Genomic DNA, 27,990 nt, shown 5'->3' with positions numbered 1-27,990 from the left:
TTCTATTCCAGAGCGAAGGGAGCCTCTGGGTTATGAATCTGTCCCTCCAGCATGTTCTATTTATTTCTGTGCTGAGGTTCAAGTCCCTCGAGCACGTGGCTGTAAGGGATTTAGATTTACTGAGGTGGAGAATGTCCATTAATTCTGGGTTGGACATAGCTTTATATGTCAGGCATAGATCGCCTCGAAGTAGGCGGTATGCAACTGAGTAGAGCTGGAGTTTTTTTAACCGAGCAGTATATGGCATCTGTTTGAGTCCCTTGATCCTCCTGGTGAGGTACTTTTGGGGTCTTTCTAATTGCTGTAGGTGTCGGATAAGGTACATCCCAAAAAGGGCATTGTATTCTGTGATGGGCCTGATGAGGGATGAATAAAGGGGCACGATTACCTCTCTTGATTTAGATGTAAATCCTTTCATGATGAGGTGGGCTATGTAGAAGGTCTTTCTAACCACTTTGGCAATGTGGTTGTCAAAGGAGAGATTGCTATCAACTTGGGTCCCCAGATCCCTAATTACTTTCTCTGTACTTAATGGGTTACCACCTATGTGGTAATTTGTGGGCACATTGTTTTTGCCAAAGGGTATGACTATACACTTTTTGGCATTTAGCTTTAGCCCATGGCTCTGGCACCAGTTATCCATCTCTGTGAGACCTTTTTGAAGGATGTTTGTGTCAGCTGGAGAGTCGATTATGGCGCCCAGTTTGCAGTCATCTGTGAACTTGGTGAGCCATAGTCCTCCAACGTTGGCCTGTACCTCAGAAAAGTAAATACCGAACAAGAGAGGTCCCAGGACAGAACCTTGTGGGATGCCACTTGTGACCGGTTTTGAGTCTGACATGGCTCCAGCAACTCTGACTCTGTGGGTTCTGTCTTTGAGCCAGTTTGCGACCCATCTTGTGACACAGGGGTTTATATTTAGGCCGGATAGCATATCTATGATGCCTGAGTGGGGTATTGTGTCAAATGCCTTTGCGAGGTCCAGATAGGCTGTGTGGACTACCTTCCCTTCATCTATGGCCTTGGTGACTGTTTCAAAGAAGTCGACCAGGTTCAAAAGGCAGGATCTGCCCTTGACGAAGCCAAATTGGGTAGGATCTAGTGTCTGTAGGTCCCCAATATCTTTGTTTATGAGTTCCATGATGATCCTCTCCATAGCCTTGCATACTAGGCTAGTCAGGCTTATGGGGCGATAGTTTCCAGGGTACCTTTGTGGAGTGGGACCACTGTTGCTGTACGCCATTCTTTGGGCACATATCCTGTAGTGAGGCTGAGATTGTACAGCAGTTTTACTTGAGGGATTAGTTCTTCTTGGAGTTCATGTATGATGCAACCCAGGACGCCATCTGGTCCCATGGAAGCAGTGTTTTTTGCTTTGGAGAGGGCAGCCTTCACCTGAGCATCAGAGATGTTTGGGAGGCTGCACTCTGCCAGGATAGATACTTGCTCTTTTGGGGGGGAGGGGATGGAGAAGTTTGCACTGAACCTGTCTGCCAGGATATTGGCGATGTCTGTGGGTTCAGTGTATTTTTTGTCATTTAGAATCAACTCGGAACAAGTCTGGGAGTTGCATCCCAGGTTCCTAACATAACTGAAAAAAGCCTTTTGATTGTCTTTAATGTCCTGTGCAATTTTTCTCTCGAAGCTGGTTTTGGAGGATTTTATGAGGGATCGTAATTTTTTGCTAGTACTGATCAGAGATGCCTTCCCTTTTAGGGATTTTGCTCTGTCATGTAGTAGCTTCCTCCTTCTGTTGTACAGTTTATTTATGGCTGGGGTCCACCAGACTGGACGCCTGCCTTTGGATGATTGGGTCTTGATTTTGTTTGGAGTAGCATGATCCATGCATTCCTGGAGATGTCCGTAGAATGCGTTTATATAGGATTCTGCAGTTTGGGCCGTAGTTTCCACTGTCCCTGGGGCATTGAAGGATTCCACTTCAGTTTTAAGAAGTGTGAAGTTCGCTTTTGAGAAGTTTTTCACTGTGGTTTTCTGGGCTGGGGGTGGGGTCGGGATGTGGATATCCAGTGAACTTAATTTATGGTCTGATCTTACCAATGAGGGATATACTACTGGTATGGAGCATAGAGTCCCCATGTTGGTAATGATCAGGTCTGGTATGTTTTCCCCTCTTGTGGGAGTGGTGACTAGTTGTTCCATAGCATTTGAGTTTATAAATTCCAGGAACCTTTGGGCTAAGGTGCTGGGGCTTGAGTAATGCTCCCAGCCTATGTTTGGGTAGTTGAAGTCGCCCAATATAATGGTGTTCGGAGAGATCTTAGTGTTCTCCAATGTTTTCAGGAAAACCGAGTGGGATTCCTGACTTTGAGAGGGTGGTCTATAGGATGCTATAAACTGAAAAGCAGTCTTGTCCACTGTCAGTTGCACATGGATGGTCTCCGATACTTCGTGCACTGCCACTAACCTGGAGGTGTGGATATCCTTGATAAATATGGAAACTCCCCTCCTTTTGTGGTTCGGTCCAGGTTTTGGGGCCAAAAAGCATGATATGAGGTATAACCTGATAGTGCTGGGGTGCTCTCTGGAGCCTTGAACCAGGTTTCTGTCACTGCACAGATATCGATGATGTTCATCGTGCATACAGCTGCAGTAATCACATATGGGTTCTCTGCCGTCAGGCGGTCCCTCAGTCGGCCGAATTCCAAAGTCTAGGTCCAGCGTTGGTTGTTGTCACTTTCTTTCCTGACGTCAGTGCGACAGGGGTATATAAGACACAGCCGACGCCATATTTTCCAGTCTTTTTTGCCGCGCGGTGCCCAAAGCAGAAGCAGTTCGCAAGTGCCGGTCGGCCAGCTCCTGAATTTACGAAAAAATTGGAAACCGAAGTCTTCTTTAAAGCTAAGTACCCCGTTGGGGAAACTTTTCTTGCCTCAGACCGATGTCAGACAAAGTTAACAATTGTATTTCTTGTGGGAAGCAAATACCGCATAAGGATTTCCATTCCCTCTGCATACCTTGTTTAGGCCCAGACCACGAAGTCTCGGGCTGTCGCTTTTGCGCTACTTTCAATAAACGCACTATTAAGCGTCGGGCGGAGTTCGCCCAACATTATTTTGGTAAAGCCTTTGATTATAAAATGTCGTCGGAGACTCCGACTACCATTTTGTCCAAAAAACGCAAGGACAAGGACCGGCACGCGAGGTCCGCGGTCTCCACCGACACCACGCCAAAACCGGCTACACGTGGTCCGGTTCTCAGTGAGATGCCTATGCAGTCCCTGACTACCAACGACACTTCCTTGGCGGTGTCTTCTGTAACCGAGACCGCAGGTACCTCGGCCCTTACTCAGACTACAACCACCGAAGCCACTGTGAGTGTTGAGCCTCCTGATGTGGACAGATCCACTTCCACCCAGGGTGTCTTTAGACCCTCATCTTCCTTTTCCATTAAGGCCTTTACTAAGTCCAAATCAGCCATGCATCCCAAGAGGCCTGTTGCTCAGGGCCCATCCCCAGGCCCCATGCCAAAAAAGCAGATGCTTAAAATAGCTGAGGATTTAATTACTCTTATCAGGGGTTCTCAACCCCCTCTAGACAAGAGACCCAGAGTGGAGGAAGACTCTCTCTCTTCTGAACAGGGCTCCATTTTCTCAGAACATTCTGATGTAGAGGAACACTCATACTCCCCTTATGAAGATTCTGATGCAGAACAGTCTATTCCTTCTGTATCTCCCCCAGAGGATTTTTCTTTTGGGGAAACCTTGCACACCTTGAGGGAACACTTCCATTGAGAAGGCCAAGACTTTTCTGATTCCAAGAAAAGGCTTAGGGAATTTCTTTTGTTAACCTCAACACAGACCTCTAGCTATACCTCCTGTCTTGGACATACTTGATGATGTTTACTCGGAGGCTTGTCTTAGCCCGGATTCCCTGCCTCCTGCCCCAGTCAAACCTGATAGGTACTACAGAGTTCCTACCTCTCACCAATTTCTTTTCAAAAGCCATAATGCTGACCCTGAAACCATTTCTCAAGGCCCCAAGGGCATGAAGACCTCTACTGCCAAGAATCCACTACCTTCCGAAAGAGAATCTAGATCCTTAGAAAGGTGGGGAAAAAAGGTATACACCTCGGCCACCCTAGCCATGAGGGCCTTAAATTGTCAGTTCCATATGCTTAAATATCAACAGTTTCTGTTATCACAATTAAGAAATAAAATGTCTCAACCTGAACAACCAGATTTGAAAGAATTGCAGGATATGATGCATAGTGCAGAACAAGTGGGAAAACACACCTTACAATGTGGCTATGATGCCTTAGAGGCCTCAAGTAGAGCTGCTGTTACAGGATCAGTTATTCGTAGACATGCCTGGATTAGGGAACAAAGCTTGCCTGATCATGTTAAAGCTAAACTACTAGATGCTCCTTTACAAAAGGATGTACTATTTGGTACTAATGCTGAGGAGATACTATGGAAAATGGAAGAAAAAGCTAAATCTATGCAAACTGTCAAGGCTTTTCTACAGGTACAACCATCTCGTTTTAGCAGAAATTGGCCTTCTAAAAACTGGTCCTTTCCAGCCACGGACAAGCCCCAAAGGGGTAGATACAGGCGCACAAGGGGCAGAGGACAATCTCAAGGTTCATATAGAGGGAGACAATGGCAAACTCCAGCACCAAGAGGTGGCGAAGACAGTGTACAACAATACAGAAAACAAACCCAATGACTTCCTCCTTTTCATGCCAAGCAAGTCTCAGCTGGCAGCTCCCTTGGGAGGAAAGCTGGCATTATTTACAAGAAATTGGCATATCACAACAGACAAATGGATCCTGGACATTATAAACAGAGGCTACAGATTTCATTTTCACACTCTTCCAAAAATGAGAGGCATGCCAAACCTGCCACACAATCAAAGGGCAGAGGCACAAAAACAAATTTCAAAACTCATGGACATGAAAGCTATTCAAGAGGTACCTACTCACGAACAAGGTCAAGGTTTTTATTCCAGACTATTCCTGGTACTAAGGAAAGGAGCCGACTGGAGACCCATTTTGGACTTATCCATCCTAAATACATTTCTACTCGTACCAAAATTCAAGATGCTCACATTACAGCAGCTTCTTCCCATGCTGGGCAAGGAGTTTTGGCTGGTAACATTGGACCTCAAGGAGGCATACCTGCATGTCCCAATCAGACAAAGTTGCAGAAGATACCTCAGATTTCTTGCAGGTTCAATCCACTATCAGTTCTCTGCATTGCCCTTTGGCTTATCTACTGCACCCAGAGTATTCACAAAATGCCTGGCATCAGTAATTGCCTACTGCAGACTTCAAGGGATACAAATTTACCCTTATTTGGACGACTGCCTGATCCAAGCGGACAGCAAGCACATACTTCTGGAACATCTGGCTTATGCAACACGGTTACTGAATTCTCTGGGATACACAATCAACAAAGAGAAATCCAGGCTAACACCATCTCAGAAAATAACCTTCCTGGGTGCCAACTTGGACACAAACACCCAGATGGCCTACCTTACGCCAGAAAACAGGGGCAACTAACTCAGTACTTCAAAATACTAGCAAATTGTACCAGGCTTACTGCAAGGAAAATCCTGCAGGCTCTGGGCTTCATGGCATCTTGCATTCTTTTAATCCCACGTGCAAAGTTGCATATGAGAAAACTTCAATGGTACCTAAAAAACCTATGGTCTCAACACAGCCACAATTTGGAAACAATAATACCAATAATTCCATGTTTGCAAAAGGAATTTCTATGGTGGGCCCAAGCATGTCAAACAAACACAGGTCTCCCATTCTGCAAGCCTCAAGCAAATCAAGTCATCACAACAGACGCCTCAGATTATGCCTGGGGGGTGCACATGACAGGCAGGTGCATTCAGGGCAAATGGTCCCAAAAGGAAAAGCACCTTCACATCAATCAAAAAGAAATGCTAGCAGTGATAAATGCAATTATAGCATTCAAGGACCTCCTGCATCCAGGGCAATTATTGATAAGAACAGACAACACCACAGTAATGTGGTACATAAACAAACAAGGAGGAACACATTCATACCCCCTGTGCAGACTAGCCATGACACTTTGGAACTTGGCTCTGGAATGGCAAGTCGAACTTCAAGCACAGTACTTGCCAGGGTTGGAAAACACGCTGGTAGACAATCTAAGCAGAAATATGACCGATCCGCACAAATGGAAGTTGCATCCTCAGGGGTTTACAAAGATAATCCAAGCGTGGGGGAGGCCAGACATAGATCTCTTCGCCTCCCACAGGAATCATCAATTGGAAAAGTTTTGTTCAAGGACCTTTCATCCAAAGGCCTGGAGAGTGGACGCCCTTTCATTCAGTTGGACAGCATGGACAGTGTACGCTTTCCCACCTCTGCCTCTTCTGTCCAAGGTGCTCTTGAAAGCAAGAGCGGACAGACCGAAGATGATACTGATTGCTCCAGACTGGCCAAGACAGCACTGGTACCCTCTCCTGAGGAGCCTAACACATACTCCTCCCTGGCCTCTACCTCTAATGCCTCTTCTGCTGACTCAGCACAGCTACAAAACTCTTCACAGTCAGCTGAAAACCCTCAATCTCGCTGCATGGAAAATACATTAACACCACAACAGACCCTACTCCCCAAAGAGGTGCAGGACGTCATTCTGGAGGCCAGAAGGCCATCTACTAGAAAGACTTACTCCGCAAAATGGAAACGGTTTTGCTCTTGGAATGAGAAAAAAGGCCAGGACCCTAGAACACTGAATTTGCCTCAGGTATTACAGTGTCTAGCTGAGCTGCTGAACAGTGGACTCATTTTCCTCCCTAAAAATCCATGCCTCAGCCATTTCTGCAGAATTCAACACGGATCCACTGTTATTCTCTCACCCACTGTTAAGACAGTTCCTCAGAGGGGCTAAGAATATAAGACCACCAAGGAAACAACCAGTGCCAGCCTCGGATCTTAATTACATTCTAGAAAAATTAACATTGCCTCCCTTTGAACCAGCTGCCTCAACAGATTTGCAGTATTTGTCCTGGAAAACAGCTTTCCTTCTTGCCATTACCTCAGCTTGTAGGGTTTCGGAACTACAAGCCCTTATGGCTGTGCAGCCCTTTCTCATCTTCCATCAGGACAGGGTTTCCCTTCGAACCAACCCGTCATTTATGCCTAAAGTGGTATCCAGGGTAGCTTTAAATCAAGCCATACACTTACCTACCTTTTACCCCAATCCTCAAAACAAAGGGGAAAGGCTGCTACATTCCTTAGACATCCATAGGCAGCTACGTTATTATTTGGACAGAACAAAGCCTTTCAGGAAATCAGGTCAACTTTTTGTGTCCTATGCTATAGGAGCTCAAGGGAAGACTGTTACCAAACAGACTGACTATTTCAAAATGGATAGGCCACTGCATACGATTTTGTTACTCCTATCATGGGAAATCTGTCCATACAGGCATCAGATCCCACTCCACCAGGGCCACAGCTACCTCTACAGCCTTCCTCAGAGGAGTTCCTACCAAAGATATTTTGGAGGCAGCCACTTGGAGTTCTGTGCATACCTTCACAAAACACTACCACCTGCCTTTGTACTCTAAAACTAGAGCAGGCTTTGCCACTGCTGTGTTGCAGGGCATTCTGGCTCATTCCACCTAGTGCCTACCACCCTGTGCATAGCTTTGGGATTATAGCCATATGTGATTACTGCAGCTGTATGCACGATGAACACAGTACAGTTTTGTACCTACCATAAATGTAGATGTTCGAGTGCTAATACAGCTGCAGTACAGGTTTCCCTCCCTCCTTCCCCTCTTGGTAGGGGACAAGTGGCTAACACCTCTTCATACAACCTAATTTGGGTTATCCTCCTATGGTGTATTTGCTTGCAACTACTGTTTTTTGATTACATTGCATTGCTTGAATATATATTTATATATATATATATATATATATATATATATATATATATATATATATAATTTATGTATTGATGTATTGCCTTCCTTCTGGGGGCACCTGACATCTGGGGCAAGAAAGACTGAAGAATATGGCGTCGGCTGTGTCTTATATACCCCTGTCGCACTGACGTCAGGAAAGAAAGCGACAACAACCGACGCCGGACCTAGACTTTGGAATTCGGCCGACCGAGGGACCGCCTGACGACAGAGAACCCATATGTGATTACTGCAGCTGTATTAGCACTCGAACATCTACATTTATGGTAGGTACAAAACTGTACTTTCTCCATACTGAGGAGAGCTTCGAGTACGTGCATCTTGAGGTTAAGACTTCTAGCGTTTAGCAGCATTACCCTTAGTTTCTTACACCACATAGTACCATTTTTGATAGTTTATTATTATTTGTTAACCTGAACCAAACTGAAAGCTATATTTTTAATTTAAACTCATTCACTCGATGTCTGATTACCCACTTAATTCATTTCAGTGGTGTAGGCGAGCAGGAGGAGAGCAAAATGAAAAAGATTTACCCACATTTAAATAAATATTGATATTGTATTTTTTACGTGGCTTCCTGCCTACTGGGGAATAAAATGTAAATCTGGAAAAATGTTTGATAAATGGAAAAAACTTTTTACTGTTGCTTGACTACTGATTATTACTGAAATATGACAAGGAATATTCAGTAATATGTTTATATTGTCCTGTTTGTTATTTTTTCTGTTTATCATAAGCGGAGTATGGATAATTGTGTTTGTCCTCCTTTATTATTTATAAACATTGGCATGATATAGATTTTCTTGGACATTGTGTGTGCCTTGCTTAGACTTTTTAGGTTTGCTAATTTGTTACAGACATTACAGAGAGTTCTATAACTGCAAAGGTTGAGTGTGTAGGTTTATAGGACTTGGGTAAGGTCACATGCAGAGTGGAAGCAAGCAGCTTCTTGGAAATCCCAGGAAGGTACAAGTCACAGATTGTGATTTCAGTAAATAAGAAGTGGAAGATTTTACAAATTTACATATAAACTAATCAAACAAACTGTACAAATTGTTAATATTTTCATTATAAATTACTAAAAGAAATGTTTATCCGCCACTTTTGGCTATTTCTAGAACCATTGTTTATCAACCTATTTGAAATAAAGCAGAGGTGGGAGGTAGATTAGGAACAACTCCTCTTAAGTGTTCAGTGTTTTGTGTAATACAGCTAGTTTGCTGTGATTTAGGTCTTGAAAGAAAGCTGATCTGTTTTCAGATTTGCTTTTAACCCTAGTACATAATATATAGCCACTAACTTTACTAGGCATTTGTTATATCTTGCTAAAGCTTTTCTGAATGTTTACCTTTCTTAAAAATCAAAGATGTATTGCAGTCTAATTATAAAAAAATCTTTACAGGATACCAGGTAACAGGAGTGTTTATGAAAAACTGGGACTCTTTGGATGAACACGGTTTGTGCACGACTGACAAGGACTATGAAGATGCATTCAAAGTGTGTTGTAAATTGGATATCCCCTTTCACCAAGTTTCCTATGTTAAGGAGTACTGGCTTGAAGTTTTTAGGTAAAAATTTAAAGCTGACATTTGTGTGTATGTTTATATATGTGTCTGTATGTGGGGTTAAGGGAGTGATGGAGGGCTAGAACAAGTTCTTTATATTGTCTTTCATTTATCATAATGTAATGTAAATGATAAGGAAAAACTTAAATTACTCTTATAAAGCCTTGTTAAGTTACACAGCCTCTTCAGCTGAGCAGGATTTAAGTACAAGTCCAGGCTGATTCTACGACTGCAGAGTGCTAATAGTTGACAGCCACTATAACATTGTTTGAACTTGTCCAAAATCTACTTATCATGCTGCATTCAGTTTGTTATTCTCTTTTGATGTGGGGAGGAGGAGCTGTAGGGTTAAGTAGTGAGTACTGCAGTGCTGTATAAGGGATTATGGGGAAATACACTGCTAGTGTGTTTGTTTTGTTTGTCTGTATTTCGGAGGCAGACAGACATCAGAAGTAGTTAACTGTCTGTCTAGTGAGTTTAGACTTTCGCTGGAGTGGGATTTTCTCCTCCAATATCCTTAGTTTGGATCAGTTCTAATTTTTTTTATTTACGTCTGATACTCATAGGCATGCACACTTCCTGCTGACCCACATCATGAGATCACACAGTGGGTTAGAACGGTATGCTCATCTGGTGTACTCTCCATTTCTTTTCATCTGCTCACATAATTCAGATCCTTGATCCTAATATACAGCTTTGGAAAGTTCCCCAAGTTTAGTAGCTAAAGGTTAGTAACCATCTGCTCATCAGATCACAAACCATGACCTGCACTGTTACTGGTTGTATTGCCTGTGAGAGAGGCATGACACGAAGTGGTGTCAAAAGCCCTAGCATTTTAATCCATCCACCTTTAAAAGGAAGTGTGGAGAAGCTTGATGCCTACATTGTCCTAAGGAAGATAGTATCACGTGCTTCAGCCAGCAAGTGCATCTCTAGTGTTGTCTTCGGGGAGAGAGGTAGGAGAAAGTAAGTGACTGGGAGTGCAGGTGCCAGTCAAAGTACCTGCCTGTTCAGTCTGTGCCTGAGACAGCTTTTGGCTCCTCGCATTGTGCCCCTTTGACTAGCAATGGCTGGACTTTGCAAGCAGTTATGAAAGGGACAGGAGTGGTTGGGTTAGTTGCCTTACAGTGGTGCATCTTGGGGTGTCAGTGCTGACCTTACTTACCCATAGCTTGTATCATGAAAGGAGATACTGCCAGCCGAACTATCTGGAATTTTGTAAATAATTATGTCTCATTTTTGAATATTGATATGATTTATATAGAAGTGTAACAAAAGAAGATATGTGAGCCCAGCTATCTGGAATTTTGTAAATAATTATATGTTGTTTGTGAATATTAACATGATTTATATAGAAGTGTAACAAAAGGAGATACTACCAGCACAACTGTCTGGAATTTTGAAAATGGTTATGTGTCATTTGTGAATTTCAACATGATTCATATGCTTGTGTTACAAATGTATTAGAACTGTATGTCATGTAAGGTGGTTTGTACAGACGTGCTGAAGAGATATTTTGTAAAGTGCTGAGCTTACAGCTGTGACCACAGTGTACCCTGCTGGATTAGAACAGAGGTGTGGATGCACTATTGTGACTGTTTGGATGTATGCGTTTTAACAATGGGGACTGAAACACAGGAGGTCAATTTCAGGAAAATAGCTGAAAATTTAAATTACTTTATGGCCACATAATAAAAGGTTGTTATCTTTCAGTTTCAGTGCAGTAACAGACACAATGCCTAGAACTAGAAGTTTTTTGTATTATCTTGGAAATGGTTATTGTTTTTTGACTTCCAGGTTCTGCGTTAGAGCTAAGAAAAGCTCTTGTTTATGTGTTTTTACAGGTAGATGCTAAATGCTACCAGCTGGTATCAATGGTTGTTTTGAGCCTGGGAACTGAAGTCAGATGACAAGAAATTATGTCATTCTGCAAGTATCCCAGCAGTAATATTTGAGGTATTAATTTAAGAACTCTCTGAGAGAGAAAGAGAGAGACTGAGTATTCTCTATTTTGTCTTTAACCTGACAAGAAGACCCATTCATCACATCTGCCTTGCTTGCTCTGAAGTAAGTTATTAGGGTGCAGTAATTTCTCTTAGGTTCAGTCAAGAATATAGTGAAGTATAGCTTAGATGTTAGATGTTTTCTTTATTTATTTGATACTGCCCTGCAATGTTGTTTTAAATATTTTGTGATATTGACCTCTGATGTAACTGTGCATATATACTGAGTATTTTCTGTTTTTTTTGCGGTAGTGTTGTTGCCTCACAGCAAGAGGTTCTCCCGTTTGATTCTCAGATGGAGTGCAGGGAGTGCCTTCTGTGTGGAGTCTGCATGTCCTCCCAGCTGTTGGGTGGGTGTTCGAAAGACATGCGTAAATGGGCATGCCTTCGCTGAAGTTTGAACGTTGAGCTGGCACCTTGATGTTCGTGAAAATCCACTGCCAATCATTAGTGGACAGGAGTTCTGCTGTGGCGACCCCTAACCGGGAAAAGCCGAAAGACAGCAACAACAATAACATTAAATATAATTAAACCTTTCATTATGGCTGATATTTGTGAGACATATTTAAGCTCTAAGAGTACTTGAATATTTATTTGGTGACACTGTGGACCACTACTAATAGCCTGGCTCTTGGTCAAACTACCATTTGTATTGATAGTAACATAACACAGTAAGACTGGACACCCTTTGTTAAGGGCCTTAAAGTAGCTAATAAGGATGTAGCTGGTGGCAGTGATAACTATCTTATAGTCTGGGCAGAAAGGGGCATATCTAGGAAACCTGTGCCAGCCTTTCCCAGGTGTGTGTGTGTCAACACCTTGGGCAGGGATACAAAGCACTGGTTGGACAGAGAAGGTGCTGGAGGTCGTGGCTTGGCCACTCAGTTGAGATCTCAACTCTATAGCTGTGCCAGTGGGGAGTCTTATTGGGGATCTGGAGAAAGAGGGAGAAAACAGCCCCTGACTGACTGGGTCTTTGTGTGCTCTTAAGGGTAATTGCACTTGATGCAGAGAGCTGCATCTGGAAATACTGCATGCATACTTGTCATCCTCCCAATGTACGTCCCCCAGTGGTGCTAGTGGTGAGGATTGAGGCTCCTTGATTAGTGGTCCAGTGCTGGGGTGACACAGCTTGTCTAAGCTCAAACAGCTCATACTGAGTAAATGCTTGAGTCATGGAGCAAAAGAAAGTCTCAGTGGTCAGACTTTGGCTATGGGAATCTTTTCCTTTCATCTTGTCCTCCAGCGTGAAAGGTTCACCAGTAAGAGTAGAGATGAAACTAAGACACCAGTGAGGTTCCTTCTATGTCAGGTAGGCTTATGGAAGCATCTTAGACTTATTCATATTCTTTGACTTACAGGACAGTAATGACTGGGGCACCTTTTTGACATATGCCATTTTAGCTGATGAGGCCTTGCCACCTGATACAGATTCTCTAATTGACACTTAATTATCAATTTGCATGTCTGGTATATTCAGGCCATACCCCTAATGGAGCTAAAGTAGGGTACTCTCCATCAATCTCCCTTTTGGTAAGGAAGTTCTGAAGGTACTAAAGTCTTCATTCCTGACACAGCCCAGGAGAATAAGACCTCATAGTCCTAACGCTCCCCACCTGATAACCACCTTTTGGCAACTAACTCAAGATTTTGAGGTCTTGACTCTTTCTTTCCCAAAATAAAAGGCTGAACTGTTATATAAGGAAGAAAGAGAAGGATTACTGGGTCATGTTTCCTATGTAATTTAACCTTATGGACTCCATTTTGCAGCTTAGAGGCATACAGATTTAACTATATCTGCTTGTAAAACTCTTACCAGAGTAGAATGCCATCTTAACTAACCACTTAATCTTGGATTCATCTTTGATTTCTTTGGTTTGCCTTACATTTCAGGAATCACACTTGGCTCCTTCTAACCTTGACTGTGCTGTAATTTAAGGAGACCAAAACTTTGTATAGGGTATACAAGAGGGTGTGCCTTAAGTTCCTGCAATAACTCCTGCATAGATCAGCCTTTGATGAAGTCAGTAGGTTGTGCCCCCTGATTCTGGGGTCATCTGACTTTGGAAGGACTCTTAATATGTCTTGTTTAGTCTTCTTTTAGCCAACTTTACTTTTCACTGCAGTAATGCCGTACTAGTGCAAAAGACTCGTGGATTTGTTTTCACTAAATGGTGTTGCTCAGGTTTTCCTTCGTTAAGGATGAGCTGAAAGGCTACTCTAGGTGTTTCTGGATAATGCCTTCTTTAAGTATGTTTCTAAAAAACAAGTTGAAGACCTCTGAAAGAGGAAATAGACAATGACCCCTGTACAGGGTTTCTTTGATGCCCCAGCCTTCCTGCTTTTCTTCTAGACCTACATGAGATTTATTTATCTTCTTTGTAGGATGAGGCTGACTCCTGAGCATCAGAACTGCTTTACCTGGCACCATCCAGAAGCTCTTCTAGGAAGCAGATTGCACAGGTGCCACAGCAGCAGTCCTAGCAACTTAGCAGGACTACCCTTAGAATGCTGCCTTTCCAAGTTCGTCCTAGTTTGGAGAACTATCATTAGGGACTGGTGAGTTTTGGATATGGCCTCAGATAGCTATGTTGTAGAGCTATTATTCTTTCGGTTTGGTATGGGCAAACATCACTTCCATTAGTATTGCTATTTAGTCTTTGCTGTGTATCCTTGTTTTTACTGAGAACATAGCCATTGTGGCAGATGCATTGCAGGAGAAGGAGCTTATATACTCTTACATGGACATCTGGCTCCTGTGGGTCTTTGCTTGGTTTCTTTTGTGGTTGTAGCACTGTGGATCACCATAAACTAAGAAAAATTCTCAGTTGTTGCAGCACAGAGGATTGCCTTTATCAAAGTGGAGTTAGACAGTCATCATTTTTGTTCAGTATTGCCTACAGAGAGGGCCCATTAAGTTATAGTATTGGCAGTCTGGATTAGGTTATAGCAGTAGGTGGAAGTACTGACACTTTTGCACCTCTTAGGATTCAGAAGCCATTGTCAATGTAGTGCCATTCATACTTTGGAATAGGGTCTGCACTGAATGGTAAGGTGCCACTGGTTGCAAAGTCATCTGACTGACTCAGACCTTATAGGTTCATAGGTTTATACTAGACAATCCAGTAGATCTTTAGACGTCTAGCCACTTCAGTTTCCCTCTACTTGCTAACTTTGTCTGCAAGTGCCTGTTTGTTGGATTAATTTACAGATACCCCTTCCACTCCTCAAAGCTGGGTTTGCTTGACATGGAGTGGGAACTTATTCATTAGGTAGAAGATTATTGGAAATTATATCTATCCTGCCAAAAAAGTGCTGTTAATATTTTGTGGTAGGTTTAGGTCGATAGAGTGGATGTTATTCATGTTGTCAGATTTTTGAATATGTAAGAGGAATTGATCCTTTGTTGATTTATAGGCCAGTGATAGAGCCTTTAGAATCTTTGTTTAGTTTGTTGTTGTTGTCTTTTGGCTTTTCCCGGTTAGGGGTCGCCACAGCGGAATTTCGGTCCGCTAATGATTGGCAGTAGATTTTCACGAACGCTGCGGTGCCAGCTCGACGTTCAACCTTCAATGAAAGAGCTCTTAACCAATAATATTTTGGTCAGGAATCTTTCTTGTTTCTCATGTTATGCAGTATGTTTTGAGAGGTAGTTCTGGATTGGATTAGGGAAGACTAGAGGAAGACAGTAACTTCTTTGGATCTGGAGGATTTACCTGTAGTAAATAGCTGGGCTAGATAAAAAGATTTCCTGATCATAATTGCTGTGTGTTGGTTAAGTTAGGAATTTAGCTATCTATTCATGTATAAGGGGGTGCTACATATTGATTAAAGGGAGTTCATGGTCCACAAAGTTGAGAAGGTGTCTAATGATGGTGGCAGCTTTGATTGATTGTCAGTGTTCCACATGGTCAGTGCTGGTATGCATATGTTTTCCAAAGAGTAGAGTACTGCATGCATTTTTTTTTTTTTTTTTTGCATTTAGCTTGAGTCAATGATCGTGACACCAGACATCAATGTGGCCTGGTTCCTGTTATTGGATATGGGTCTTTGCTGGAGAGGTAATGTATACCAAGTTTGCAGTCATCAACAAACTTTGTAATTTAGACACGCTTGTCATTTGCTGGATCATTAGTGAACTATATGCTGAGGAAGACTAAACGCAGCACAGAACTCTGTGGGACACCAGTGGTGACCAGCCTTTTAGGGCAGAGTGAGCCACTAATCTTGACTGTGTGAGTTCTGCTTGTGAGCCAGTTAGCTATCTAGTGGCTTTCTTAGGGGTTCATATTTAAGGGGGTGAGCTTATGAATAATACTGAGGACCTAAGTCAGGTTCGGGAATGCAGTGTCTGTCCAATATCCAGTGCTTCAGTTACCTTCTCAAAGAAGCCAGAGACAAGACAGATGTTTCACAAAGTCATATTAATTCAGGTTGAGGGATTGTAGGCCGCTTATATCTTTAAGGTCCATGAAGATACATTCATTACTTTACATCCAATGCTGGTGAAAGTAATTTGCCTATATTTCCTGGGGTCTGTGATAAGATGACCACTTCTATGGCCACCACTCTGACTGCTAAGCCTCAAACATATATTCAGTGAGGAGGCTAAGAATGAATAGATTTACAAGTGGATCTGTAAAGCTGTGCTTGGTACTGGTTAGAAGACAGACTAGAAAATTGTCAGTAGCTGTAGAGTGTGCTTTTGGTCTTAGTGCATTTAGAACCTCTTTAAAGGTAATGTCAGGGAGAGGGCTGAGCTGCTTGGAAAGGGGGTAGGATGAACATAGAGAGAGAAGCTATAATTAATTTTGTCATAGAGTTGTGGGTGGCAGTGGCTGTTTGCTGGGTTACTGTAGGAAGGTCCCTACTCTTAGACTACTTAAGTTCAAGTTAACCTTCTTCTCATCTTCCTGCCTTTCTAGCGTGCTACGCACTGCTTAGAAGTTTTACGCTTGTTACCCATCTCTTTAGAAATCTGCTCATCCTAATGTTCTAGTACATAGACCCTTTCTACAAATTCACTTTATTACTATTCATTTAGTACCCCTTCTGCAATGTATGCATTCATTTATTGTGATCTGAGTCATGACAACAGAGGAAGAGCTAAGCCATTTCTGGCCCTTTGGTTGCTTGTAGTGCCTTGTATCACCTTACAATTACTTGTTGTAGCTAGGTGTTTGACTTATTTTTGGTATCTTTTCACATTTGGCTAATTAAGGTGTGTTTTTACATTAAGAAGACTGGTACTTTAATTCTAGTGGCAGTGATTGACTTTAACAACTGGCTTAGTGTCTGGTGTCATTCAAAGGGGATCCAGTGCCTGACAGCCTGGGATGACATGATTGACAAGCCATGATGCTTTGCCAGAGATAGCCTGCATCTGTCTTTCTTGGGCTTCAGGCTCCTGGCAAAGTTTCTTGCCTCCTCCATAGTGCCTTTTTTAGGCAATGCCATGAGGTCAAAACTACCAACATGAAAATTTCATCTAAACATAAATTAAAGGTCATGCTGCTAAACGCTAGGAGTGTAAACACGAAATTGCACTCACTGCAAGCATTCTTAACCCTGGAAGAAGCTGACATTTGTGCAGTCACAGAAACTTGGTTCAAAGCTGTGGAGAGCACGCCAGCCGTACCAGGTTACTCATCCTATCATTCATTCAGACCCTAAGCCGTGGGCAGCAAAACAAAAGGAGGTGGAGTTGCAATATATATAAAAGACATACACACCATTAGGCTACTCAGACAGTATGATGCACAGCAAATACTCCAGGTGCAGTTAACAATTGACAAGACCCCTATTCAAATCATAGCTAGCTACAGGCCTCCAACTCTGATTCAAGATGCCCACTCCACTATCTGGACCTTTTGGAATCTATCAAGATTCAGTCCTTTACCCCGATCCTGGGCGACTTTAACTATCCAACCATAGATTGGAAGAAATACTCATGCAAAAACACAAATGCCCAGAGAGTCCTTGATTTCGTCAATGCAAATGCCTTAGACCAGTTGGTTGACAGCCCCCAAAAGAGGTGAAAATATCTTGGACTTTGGTATTAACCAACATGAGTAACCACTGCAGCATCCCTACAGTGTCCTCATCCCTGGTAAGATCCGACCACAAAGCAGTCACTTTTGAAGTCACCATCCCCCCCCCAGCTAGGGTCAAACAAAAAAACTTTTCCAAAGCTGATTACAACCTCTTGATGGAAAATATAAACAGCTTCACAGCCCCCTCACCCTGCACAGAAACTGGAGCATATGTCCAAACTTACACCAAAGTACTAAATGAGCATTTATATAGCTGCATGGACTCAGGAGTATCAGGCAGGACAAAAACAACCTCCTCAAGGAAGAGTAAACCTGTCTGGTGGACATCTACAATAATAAAACTCCATAATAAAAGGAAAAAATTGCTGTCCAGGACCAAGAAGCAGCAGGTGTCAAATTGGAAGCAATCTCTCCGTAGCCTGAACAAGCAAATAAAAGCACTAGTGAAATCCTCCAAAGTAAACTTCGAGTCCAAACTGGCCACATCTACTAAAGATAGTTATAAGTACGTTTCACGTATGTCCGCAATCTCAAGGGAAGCACCCAGATCTGCTCAGAACTTGTGGTCAAGGACACCACATACACAAACCCTGTAGTTATAGCCAACCTGCTGGCAGACAGGTTCAGTGAAAATTTCACTCCACTGTTCCCCATCAGTAAAACAGGACATCCCCAGGACCTGTCCCCCTCCCCTTATCTCTGGGGAACAAGTCATCACTGCCCTTCAAAGGCAAAACATACAGCCTCCATGGGACCTGTTAATATTACAGGCTGCTTCCTACATGAACTCAGGCAGGAACTTGCAGCACCATTAGGCACCCTATTCAACCAAAGCCTGAGTACCAGCTTCATCTCAGCCAAGTGAAGGACAGCTACAGTCATCCATTTGCACAAAGGTGGAGCATCTGCTGATCCAAGGAATTATAGAACCATCAACCTAACTAGCCTGATCTGCAAGGCCATGGAGTGGATTATCATGGACCTCATTAACAAGAACATTGGCAACCTCCAGACATTTGATCCCACACAGTATGGTTTTGTCAAGGGGTGGTCATGCCTGTTAAATTTGGTCGACTTCTTTGAGACAGTCACCAAGGCTATAGACAAGGGGAAGATGGTGCACACCAACTACCCTGACCTGGCCAAAGCCTTCGATACTATTCCCCACTCAGGTATAATAGATAAACTCTCTCAACTAGGCATCAGTCTATATGTTACCAGATGGGTAGCAAACTGGCTCACTGATGGAACCCACCTATTCAAAATAGGGGAAGCCACTTCAAGTAGTAGACCCGTAACAAGGATTTTACCCCAGGGATCGGTCTTGGGGCCTCTGCTGTTTGGGATATACTGCTCAGAGGTGCAGGCCAAATCTAGTGGGCTATGGCTGACAAAGTTTGCAGATGACTACAAGCTGGGTGTTGTCATAAATTCCCCAAGTGATGTGGACATCCTCCAAGAGGGTCTCGCCCAAATAAGTGACTGGTGCCAGAAACGTGGCCTCAAACTGAATACCAAAAAATGCATCACCATCCCTTTTAGGGAGAATTACGTCCCCACAAATGATCACATTGATAATAAGGCACTAAGTACGCAATCAGTCGTGAGGGACTTGAGTACACAGGTTGATAGCAAACTGACTTTTGACCACCATTTTGTCTCCATTGTACGGAAAGCTTTCTACATGGGCCACTTCATTAGTAAGGGTATCTCTTCCAGGGACAAGGTGGTCATAACATCCCTGTATTCTTCCAGTGTAAGACTGATTATTGAATACAATGCCCCTTTCAGCATGTTCCTCACAAAGCACATGCAGCAGCTGGAGAGACCGCAGAGATTCATCACCCAGAGAATCCAGGGCCTCAGACATCTACCCTACACAGATATGCTAAAAGCCCTGTCCCTCTACTCAGTCTCCTGCAGACTCCTCAGAAGTGACCTCTGTCTGGCATACAAAGCAATCTCAGACCCCTCCTGGTGAGACTGCTGCATATCCGCAAGTCAAGCTCCACTCGAGTAAACCGCATGCGAGACCTCAGTCTGGTCTGTGACATCAATAGGACTTGTTGGTGGGACAGATTTGTGTCCCAGATGGTCCCCCTTTTGTGGAATAGACTTCCTCTGAACGTAAAGCAGAATACCTCATTAAACCTTTTTAACCGCAGCCTGGATAACTGGATGTGGAACAGAAAATACACCCCTGGGATCCCACCTATGTCCCTGTCAGATAGTGGCATAGGGTGCTGACTTGTTGGAATATAGGCTAAATTCTTGGCTAGGCTTGTAAGGGCCTCAGGACCAATAGCCTAGTAACTTCCTATGATCCTATGAAAGGTAGCCTGTCTGAGTGGAGAAACAGGGAAGCTTAAAGTGATATTATTTCATTGGTCAGAGGGCTTTTAAGTTGGTTTAGTCACTTTTCTTTGAGTCTATAAATTTTGCTGCTCATCACGCAGCAGGATCTTGAAGTGTCTGTTATAGATGCAGGCACTTAGAAATTAAATTTTTCATATAAATCTTCCCCTGTAATTTTACCCAGTACTCAGTTGTGCAAAGAGCCACTTGCTTGTGCACTGAGGAACACTGCCACATGAATGCAGTCTTGCATAGCTTAGCTGTAGTTTGTACCTTTGCATTACCAAAGGTATCCTGCTGTAAACTCCTCCTTTTACCATCCCTTTATTGTTCACCTTAAAAAAAAAAGACTTGAAACCGTAGCCGGACACTTTCCCAATTTCAACACTTCCAGATATCTGGTGGATATGGGCATCCTGAGACAATGCAGGAATTGTCTCATATTCACAGAAAACCAGCTAATCCTTAGAGAAACATACAGTATGTGAAAGAGATGTAATTACACAATGTCACTGGATGAAAGGCTTTCACACAAAAATACTCAAAATAATAGTCAAGTTGTTAGTAATGTAAGCATTACATCCACAGGTATACTGACCCAACACATAGACCAACATATGTTGAAGCAGTAAAAAGCAATCTTTCTAAACCGCAAAGATCTGGACATTCATTCTAAAAAAAAAAAAAAATCCCCAGCAACCCTTAAATCACTGCACCAAAACAACACCCAACACAATGCATACAGCCATACCTTTTGGAACCTCAACTTCAAAAGCCCATAAGGCAAGCCAACACACTACCTAATATTTTAGTCATAGGAGACACTATTGTGAGGCATGCAGATGTCCCGCTCCACTAGGCTGAATAAGGATAAAATCCTGGTTAGTTGTCTATCAGGAGCCAGGATATGCCAAATCACAGGTCATTAGACCACAAGCACCAGTATATCTCAGTCATAGTCCATGTGGGTATAAATGACCTGATACGTACCTCCCTGGACTATATGAAGAGAGACATTATAGCATTAAGCAGCATTGTACCTTCACCAAGGATGAAATAACAATATGAACAAAATATGGTTGACTTTAATAATTGGGTTAGTTTCTGGTGTCATTTCAAGTGAGTACAATATTTGTTATCATGGGAGGATATGGTTAGTAGGCCACATTTCTTTGCCAAGAATGGTCTGACCTGTCCCCTGTACACTTTTGAATACTGGCTAAAACAATGTCCTCCCCATAGTGCCATTTTTAGGCAATGCCAAACTAACAAACTTTCTAACATAGCAAAGCCAACCCAATAGAATCTAAAGGTGTTACTGCTCAATGTCAGGAGCTGAAACAAGAAACTCCACTCCCTCTAGGCTTTCCTTACCCAGGAGAATGTAGACATCTGTGCAGTTATTGAGACATGGTTAAAAACAGTGGAGAACACCCTGGCTGTGCAGGGCTACGTCTTCCACACATTTAGGCCAGCTACATTGCAGGCAGAGGCCAAAGGTGGAGGTGTCTCAGTCTTTATCGACAACAAATAGTCAAACAGGACATGCACTTGATCTTCTCGGTGTCCAGATTTCCATAAGGAGACTCTTGTGTCATATCCTTGCAAGCTATAGGTCAGCCTTTATAACCCATAACTAATACTTAGACTTACTGGAGGCCCTCACTATTCAACTTAATACCATATTCATAGATGACTTCAACTACCCCACTATAAATTAGAATACTTACATGACCCCAAACTTACAGGCCCCAAAATTCCTGGAGTTTGTTAACACAAACACTTTGGACCAGATAGCCCATATGCCCACTAGAGGTGCAAGCATACTTCACCTAGTTATTTATTTTATTTTATTTAAGTTTGATGACCGGGGAAGTCCACTGGGCCAAGAAGAGCCCATTTTCAGTGGAGGCCCGTGGAGAAAAGCTCCATAATAATTGCAAGTTACATTTCACATGTTACAAAAGGACATAGTTCATACAGCTAATTAAACATTTACAGATAAGCTCCATGATATTTGCAATTGGCTTGTCAAAATGTTACAAAAATGAAAGACATAATTCAATACAGAAATTTCAACATTTACATAAAGTGAATGTTTGTCTTTTAGGCTTTTCCCGGTTAAGGGTCGCCACAGCGGAACTCCGGTCCGCTAATGATTGGCAGTAGATTTTTTTATGGTGCCGAGTTGCCAGCCCAACGCCCAACCTTCAGCAAAGGCACGCCCATTCACACATGTTTTTCGGAGGCCACTTGACCACGGGGAGGACATGCAGACTCCACACAGAAGGCACTCCAGTCATGAATCGAACAGGAGAACCTCTTGCTGTGCGGCAACAACGCTACCGGTGTGCCTCCGCAGCTTATTTACGTAAAGTGAATATTTTTGTTATAAACTCAATTGTAGGTTTAACATTTCTAAATATATAGCTACTAGCCATTAGTAGGTTAGGAAATATTATGCACGGAGAAGGTAATAGTATATTTGAGATTGGAGAGTATAGTGTAATAGATATTAGGGAGAAAATTAGTTTTTGGTAGGAGAGGGATTGTTTTGGGTGGGATGAAGTAATAGTAGAGTTAGTTGGATGAGTCAGTGCAAGGTGGAATGGGAGGAGGGGTTTAAGTTGGAGCATGGCAAGGGCATTCCCATTTGGAAGAAAGTTGAGAGCGTAGCTGAGATTTGAAATTTGTATGGTTAGGTAGGTTGCACAGGTGTGTGGGGAGATAGTTCCACTGTTTAGCTAAGGAGTGGGACAGCAGTAGATGCCCAGGAGGTCGTGCAGGTTTGTGGACCTGAAGGAGATTTTGGTTTTTGAATCTGAGTGAGCCATTGGGAATGTAAGGTTTTAAGGAAGTAGTGAGAGCTGGGCAGTTGGCAGATTTAAAGATGAGCTTGTGGGCAATGGCAAGTTGTAGGTAACTAAGGTAGTTGGGTAGTTCAAGCCAGTTGAGGGTGAGGAGGAAGTGGCAGTGATGGGATGAGTTTTCTGAATTGGTTGCAAATTTGGAGATCTTATGGTAGAAGTATTCAAGTTTGGACCAAAGGCCAAGATGGAGATTGGTGAAAAGCGGGTCACCATACATAAGGGAGAGGAGTAGAAAGGTGGATGCAAGAGTTTGACAGGTAGAAGGGCTTAGGAAGCGGTTGTGCCTGTAGAGGAGACTTAACTTTTGGTGGGTTTTCTTGATTGCAGAGTGGATGTGGGTGTCAGATTTTAGTTCTTCATCAGTAATGATGCCAAGAAGCTTGGTGATGGGAACGATTTCAGGGAGGGTGTTGTTTTGGCTCTGTATGGTGAATACAGATTTGTCAATGGAGTTTTTGGTAGGGGAAAAAACATTAGTTTGGTTTTATTTGCATTTAGGGCCAGATGGTAAGACTGCATCCAGGTTTCTGTTTTGAAGAAGGCTAGTTGGGTTTTTGCTAGGAGCTTGGAGGGGGAGAAGGCTGAGCAGATGATTGTTGAGTCATCTGCATACTGGATGATAGATGAGTCTGGCATGGATTGGTGAAAATTGTTAATGAATATGTTGAAGTGAAGAGGGCCAAGAACAGAACCTTGTGGGACATGTAGGTGTGGAAAGGAAGGGGGAGGTTGAAGCTTTCCATTGGATAGCTTGTTGGTGGTTGGACAAGTAGCTGGAAATCCAGGTGATGGTGGTGGGAGAGAGGTGTAAGGTGGAGAGTTGGGATACAAGTAGGGTGTGTGAGATGGTGTCAAAGGCCTTTTACAGATCTAGGAATAGTGTAGATATGAACTTGCCTGAGTCACGTTCGAGGTTTATGGTTTCAAGAAAGGAAAGAATGGCAGTTATGGTGCTGTGGTCAGGGCAGAAGCTGTGTTGGGTAGGGGAGAGGAGATTGTTTAGTGTTAGGTGTGCCATGAGTTGTGCTTGTATTATTTTCTCTAGTATTTTAGAAAGAGGGGAAAGGATGGCAGTAGGCCTGAAGTTGGTGGTATCAGTATTTTTGCCACCTTTGTGAACTGGGATGATGTAAGCATGGCGCCAGATAGAAGGGACATATGATTCTTGTTGGCTCTGTTTATAAGAATAGAGATGGGATAGGCAATGCTGTCTGCAGATTGTTTGTTTGAGGAAGATGAGTGGAAGGTTGTCGGGCGCATTGCGACAGGGTTTGAGTTTGAGGAGAAGTCTTTTTATAGTGCTTGTGGGGATGGGCTTGAGGCATAAGGATGTGGAGGAAGGTGAATGATTGGGGTGATTGTTGGGGCTAGGAGGGGGGGTGGAAAGGAGGCTGATAGTTTAGCTATGCAGTCTATGAAAAATGAGTTGAACTGGCTGGCTGTTTCAAGGTTGGGGTCTGGGCAGGGGTTTTCTTTTTTGCCAGGATGCAGCATGGATGAGATGGAGTCCCAGAATTTTTTGGGATTTGTTGAGTGCAAGGACTGGAATTTGGATTAGTGGTCTTTGCAGTCTTTATTTATTAGTTTTTTGTGGAGTTTCGTAGTTGCTTATACTCTAGGAGGGTGTTAGGGTTTTTATGTTTTTGATATTGTTTCCATTTTTTGTCCTTTTGGTGCAAGGCTAGTTTAGTATCTTTTGATAACCATGGGTAGCGATTACTTTTGATGCGTTTGGTTCGAAGGGGGGGCTTGCTGATTGACAAGAGTTAGGAATGCATGTTTAAAGTAGGAAACGGCATCATCTAGAGGAAGGGTTTTTAGAGGGGACCAGTCAGTATGCTTTAAGCATTTGGAGAAAGTTTGAGGGTTGAAAGAGGAGAGGTTGCGGGTTTGGATGTAGTGGTGCTATTTATGCAGTGGTGATGGGAGACGATCGGTGAAGGCTGGTAAGTGATGGCTGAGAGGATCAGGTAATGTTCCGGCTTTGGTGATATAGTTTGTTAGGATCCACTCAATGATGGAACCAGAGGTACCATCTTTATTTGGTCTGGTTGGAGATTGTATTAGTTGGGAAAAATTGTACAGGTTGATTGTGTGGGACGGGGCTTCAGAGTTAATAGTATTCCAGTTTATGTTGGTATAAACGAGTATATAGGTTTCATTTTTTATATTGGAGGAGAACCAGGAAATGATGTTTTCAAGAGTTTTGATATTATCACCAGGGGGAATATAGAGGGCAGTGATACATATGGACTTGTGGTTGTTTATTTTTAGTAAACCTATTATAATTTCAGCGTCGGCAAAGGTTGGTATTTTATTGGAGTAGGGAGTTATGGTATGGGAGGTGGAGTAGATTATTGCTACTCCACCTCTTTTTTTGTGGGCTCTGTTGTTGCGAATGATTTGGAAACCTGGTGGTAGAATTTCACTATCTTTTATATAGTTCTCACAAACATGGGAGAATGCTGACTCCCCCCCCCCTTTGGTGTAATGTCCTCTCTCCTACAGCCAGAATTACCATTGCCCACTCCAATCTTATCTCTACTCTCCTGTATGCATCACCTTTATATACAAATCTATCTAAAACTAACCTGAACAAATTGGCTACATCCTACAATAGTATAGCCAGATTTGCTACCAGCTCCCCTTTTAGATCTCACCATTGCCTAAATTTAAAACAACTTGGCTGGCTGGAACTTGAAAATCAACTTTTATCACAGCAACTTATAGTCACCCAAAAAATCCTTTACTTCCCTGAAAAAACACCTATCCTTACTAAACTTATTAGTCCCTATAAAAATCTTTCTAACCTTCGCTCTTCACACAAACTTTTAGTATCCACACATAAATCTAATAATAAAGCAGGTGACTCACTTTTCTCCTATACAGTGGGGAAAAGTTGGAACCTTCTTCCTAAGGACCTCACTATGATCTCCTCTTCCTCACTCTTCAAAAAGAAACTCAAACTTAATCTTACTAACCACTGGCTCTGTCCCTGCAGCAACACTGACTAGAATCTCTCCTCCTGTACAACACTACATTCTCTCTTCCTATGCTTACCCTCCCTACTCTCTTCTCATTCCTTACGCCACTTAGCATGTTACTTTGAACGACCTTCTCCTTGCTTCTCATATTAGATTTTACTTCTCTTTCTTACCTTACTTTTACCAAACTCTCTGTATTTCTCTCTCCTCTTTCCTATTGTCTTTTTGTTCCACTACTACTCTCCTCCATATTTCCTTGCACTCTCTTAAAAAAAAAAAAAAAAATGTAGAATTAAAGGAATGAAGTTTTCCTTTTATTTTAGCTGTATTGTTAACATTTGTAAACTATTATGTATTTCTTCTTGTCCATATATACCTAATACCTTTGATTTGTTTTAAATTATCTGTTCTTTTGGAGCTTTTCTCCCCGGGCCTCTACTGCAAATGGACATATATCATGTTAGACTAGCCCGGTCAACAAATGTTAAATAAATAAATAAATAAAATAAAAATAAGGTTGGACCACAAAGCTGTTTCCTTTGTAATGAAAATCAATTTTGTGACCCCAAAGCTGTTTCCTTTGTAATGAAAATCAATTTTGTGACCCCTACTAAACTTTTAACATTTAGGAACTATTCTAAGGCAAACTTCCTACTCCTAAGTGATAACCTGTCAAAAGTTCAAGCCCCAACCAGTCTAAACCCCGATAACACAGCTGCCTCACAGAAACCCTGTACAATCATGTCAATAAATGAGCAGGGACCATTGCACAACAAAATAACAAAGTCATAGCCAAGATTAGGAAGTGCTAAGCAGAGCAAGATAAAAATACTGTTGTGAGTCTAAACAAACAACTTAGAGGGCAGATTGTCTGATAAAGCCAACTTTGAGGTAAAGATAGCATCCCAGGCAGAGAACAACTTTGTATGAAACCTCAAAGGCAGCACACAGTAATGAGCAAAACTGATTGTAAGTGGAGCCACCTCACATAGCTGGAAGATCTAGCAAATCTGCTGGCTTACAAATTCAACTCCAGTTTTAACTCCCTTTCTTCCTCGTCGGTTTCTCAGGTTCCTCAGGAAGTGCAATTTAACAATGCCCCAGCTATCACTAGAGAGCAGGTCCTAGATGCAACATAAATAGGTCATGTTGGAGTGAAGGTATGTGTCACTGAGAATTTCCCCTTCTCTTGAAGAGGCTTCCTGTCCATGTGAAGCAGAGCTCCTCACTAACCCTATTCAAGAGAAAACTTGACTAGTGGATGGGAAATTGGAAATGTATCATGGGACTAGCACCAATGTCAGTAATGGATAAAGGCAGCTTGTAAATCTTACCCTAGATTACATATGCACATTAAAATAACTTATAAGACACATACAAATGCAGGATACATTTGGGATGCTTGGCTAGGCTTATAAAGACCCCAGTGGTCATTAGCCTAGTATACACCTATGAACTCATGAGACAGGTTGGAAATAAAGAAGGTAGGAGAGTGGCTGTGAATAAGGAATAGTGGCAACCAGTGACCTAATACCTGACTGTATGTAGAAAGTGGGAAAATAAGGCTGAGAATCATACAGGAAAAAAGTTGATTTGGAAGTTGAAGGCTGGATTATTGGAATAAACTGTTCTTATTTTCTAAGATACAGAGGTAAAAAGTCTGTCTCCCTGTCTGTCTATAGTTTGTCGTTGAGTGCTGAGTCATTGGAATAAAGTGTTGCTCTTGTTTTATCAAGTTATTATACTGAAAAGGTCTGCTTGTGGTGGTGTACTCTTCTGTTCTTTTCTGGGTAAGTTGTAGCTCAGTGGGGCATGGGGCATATGTCATGAGTAACATGCAGAGTGAGCCATTACATGAGGCCTCCCTACATGTGATAGATATTTAATTTGTTCCGTTTCATTGACCATGTTTTCTGTTATTGTACTTGGACAGCAAAACTGCAGTTTGTGTGTTTACAGTGTTCCCCCTTTAAGAACATCTCTCTTTTCTCTGTACTGTTTTTTCCACTACAGAATTGTATATTTAAGAAAAGGAGATGTAGGGATGCAAGGAGGCTTGCACCCACTGCAAAAAATAAAGCTTCTCTTCAGGAGATGTTGTTATTGGGCAGTTCATATTTGGAGGATTCTTCACTGATCCTTCATAATGGAGCCATTACAAGTTCTAGTGTTGCCTTGCCTGGGCATAAGTCATAGCTCAGAGAATAAATCGATTAACATACACTAAGAAGGAACATG

The 27,990-nt window shown here is 42.4% G+C and overlaps 1 protein-coding gene across 2 annotated transcripts in view; it reads left to right on the top strand.

Moving 5' to 3' along the window:
• The window catches only part of TRMU (tRNA mitochondrial 2-thiouridylase), a 497,373-nt gene that overhangs the window by 42,375 nt on the left and 427,008 nt on the right, over positions 1–27,990 (top strand). Inside the window, exon 2 of one of the 2 annotated variants that reach the window (XM_044088385.1) lies at positions 9,325–9,490. The exons of the other annotated variant lie outside the window; for it this stretch is intronic. Within the exon in view, the coding sequence (XP_043944320.1) occupies positions 9,325–9,490 (166 nt within the window). The remainder of the gene's footprint in view (positions 1–9,324; positions 9,491–27,990) is intronic. 2 annotated transcript variants of the gene reach the window in all.

This window comes from Protopterus annectens, chromosome 11.part0 (genome assembly GCF_019279795.1).
Source record: "Protopterus annectens isolate FY-2018-M chromosome 11.part0, PAN1.0, whole genome shotgun sequence".
In the NCBI taxonomy this organism is placed as follows: domain Eukaryota; kingdom Metazoa; phylum Chordata; order Ceratodontiformes; family Protopteridae; genus Protopterus; species Protopterus annectens.
This window is presented reverse-complemented; position numbering and strand designations above follow the sequence as displayed.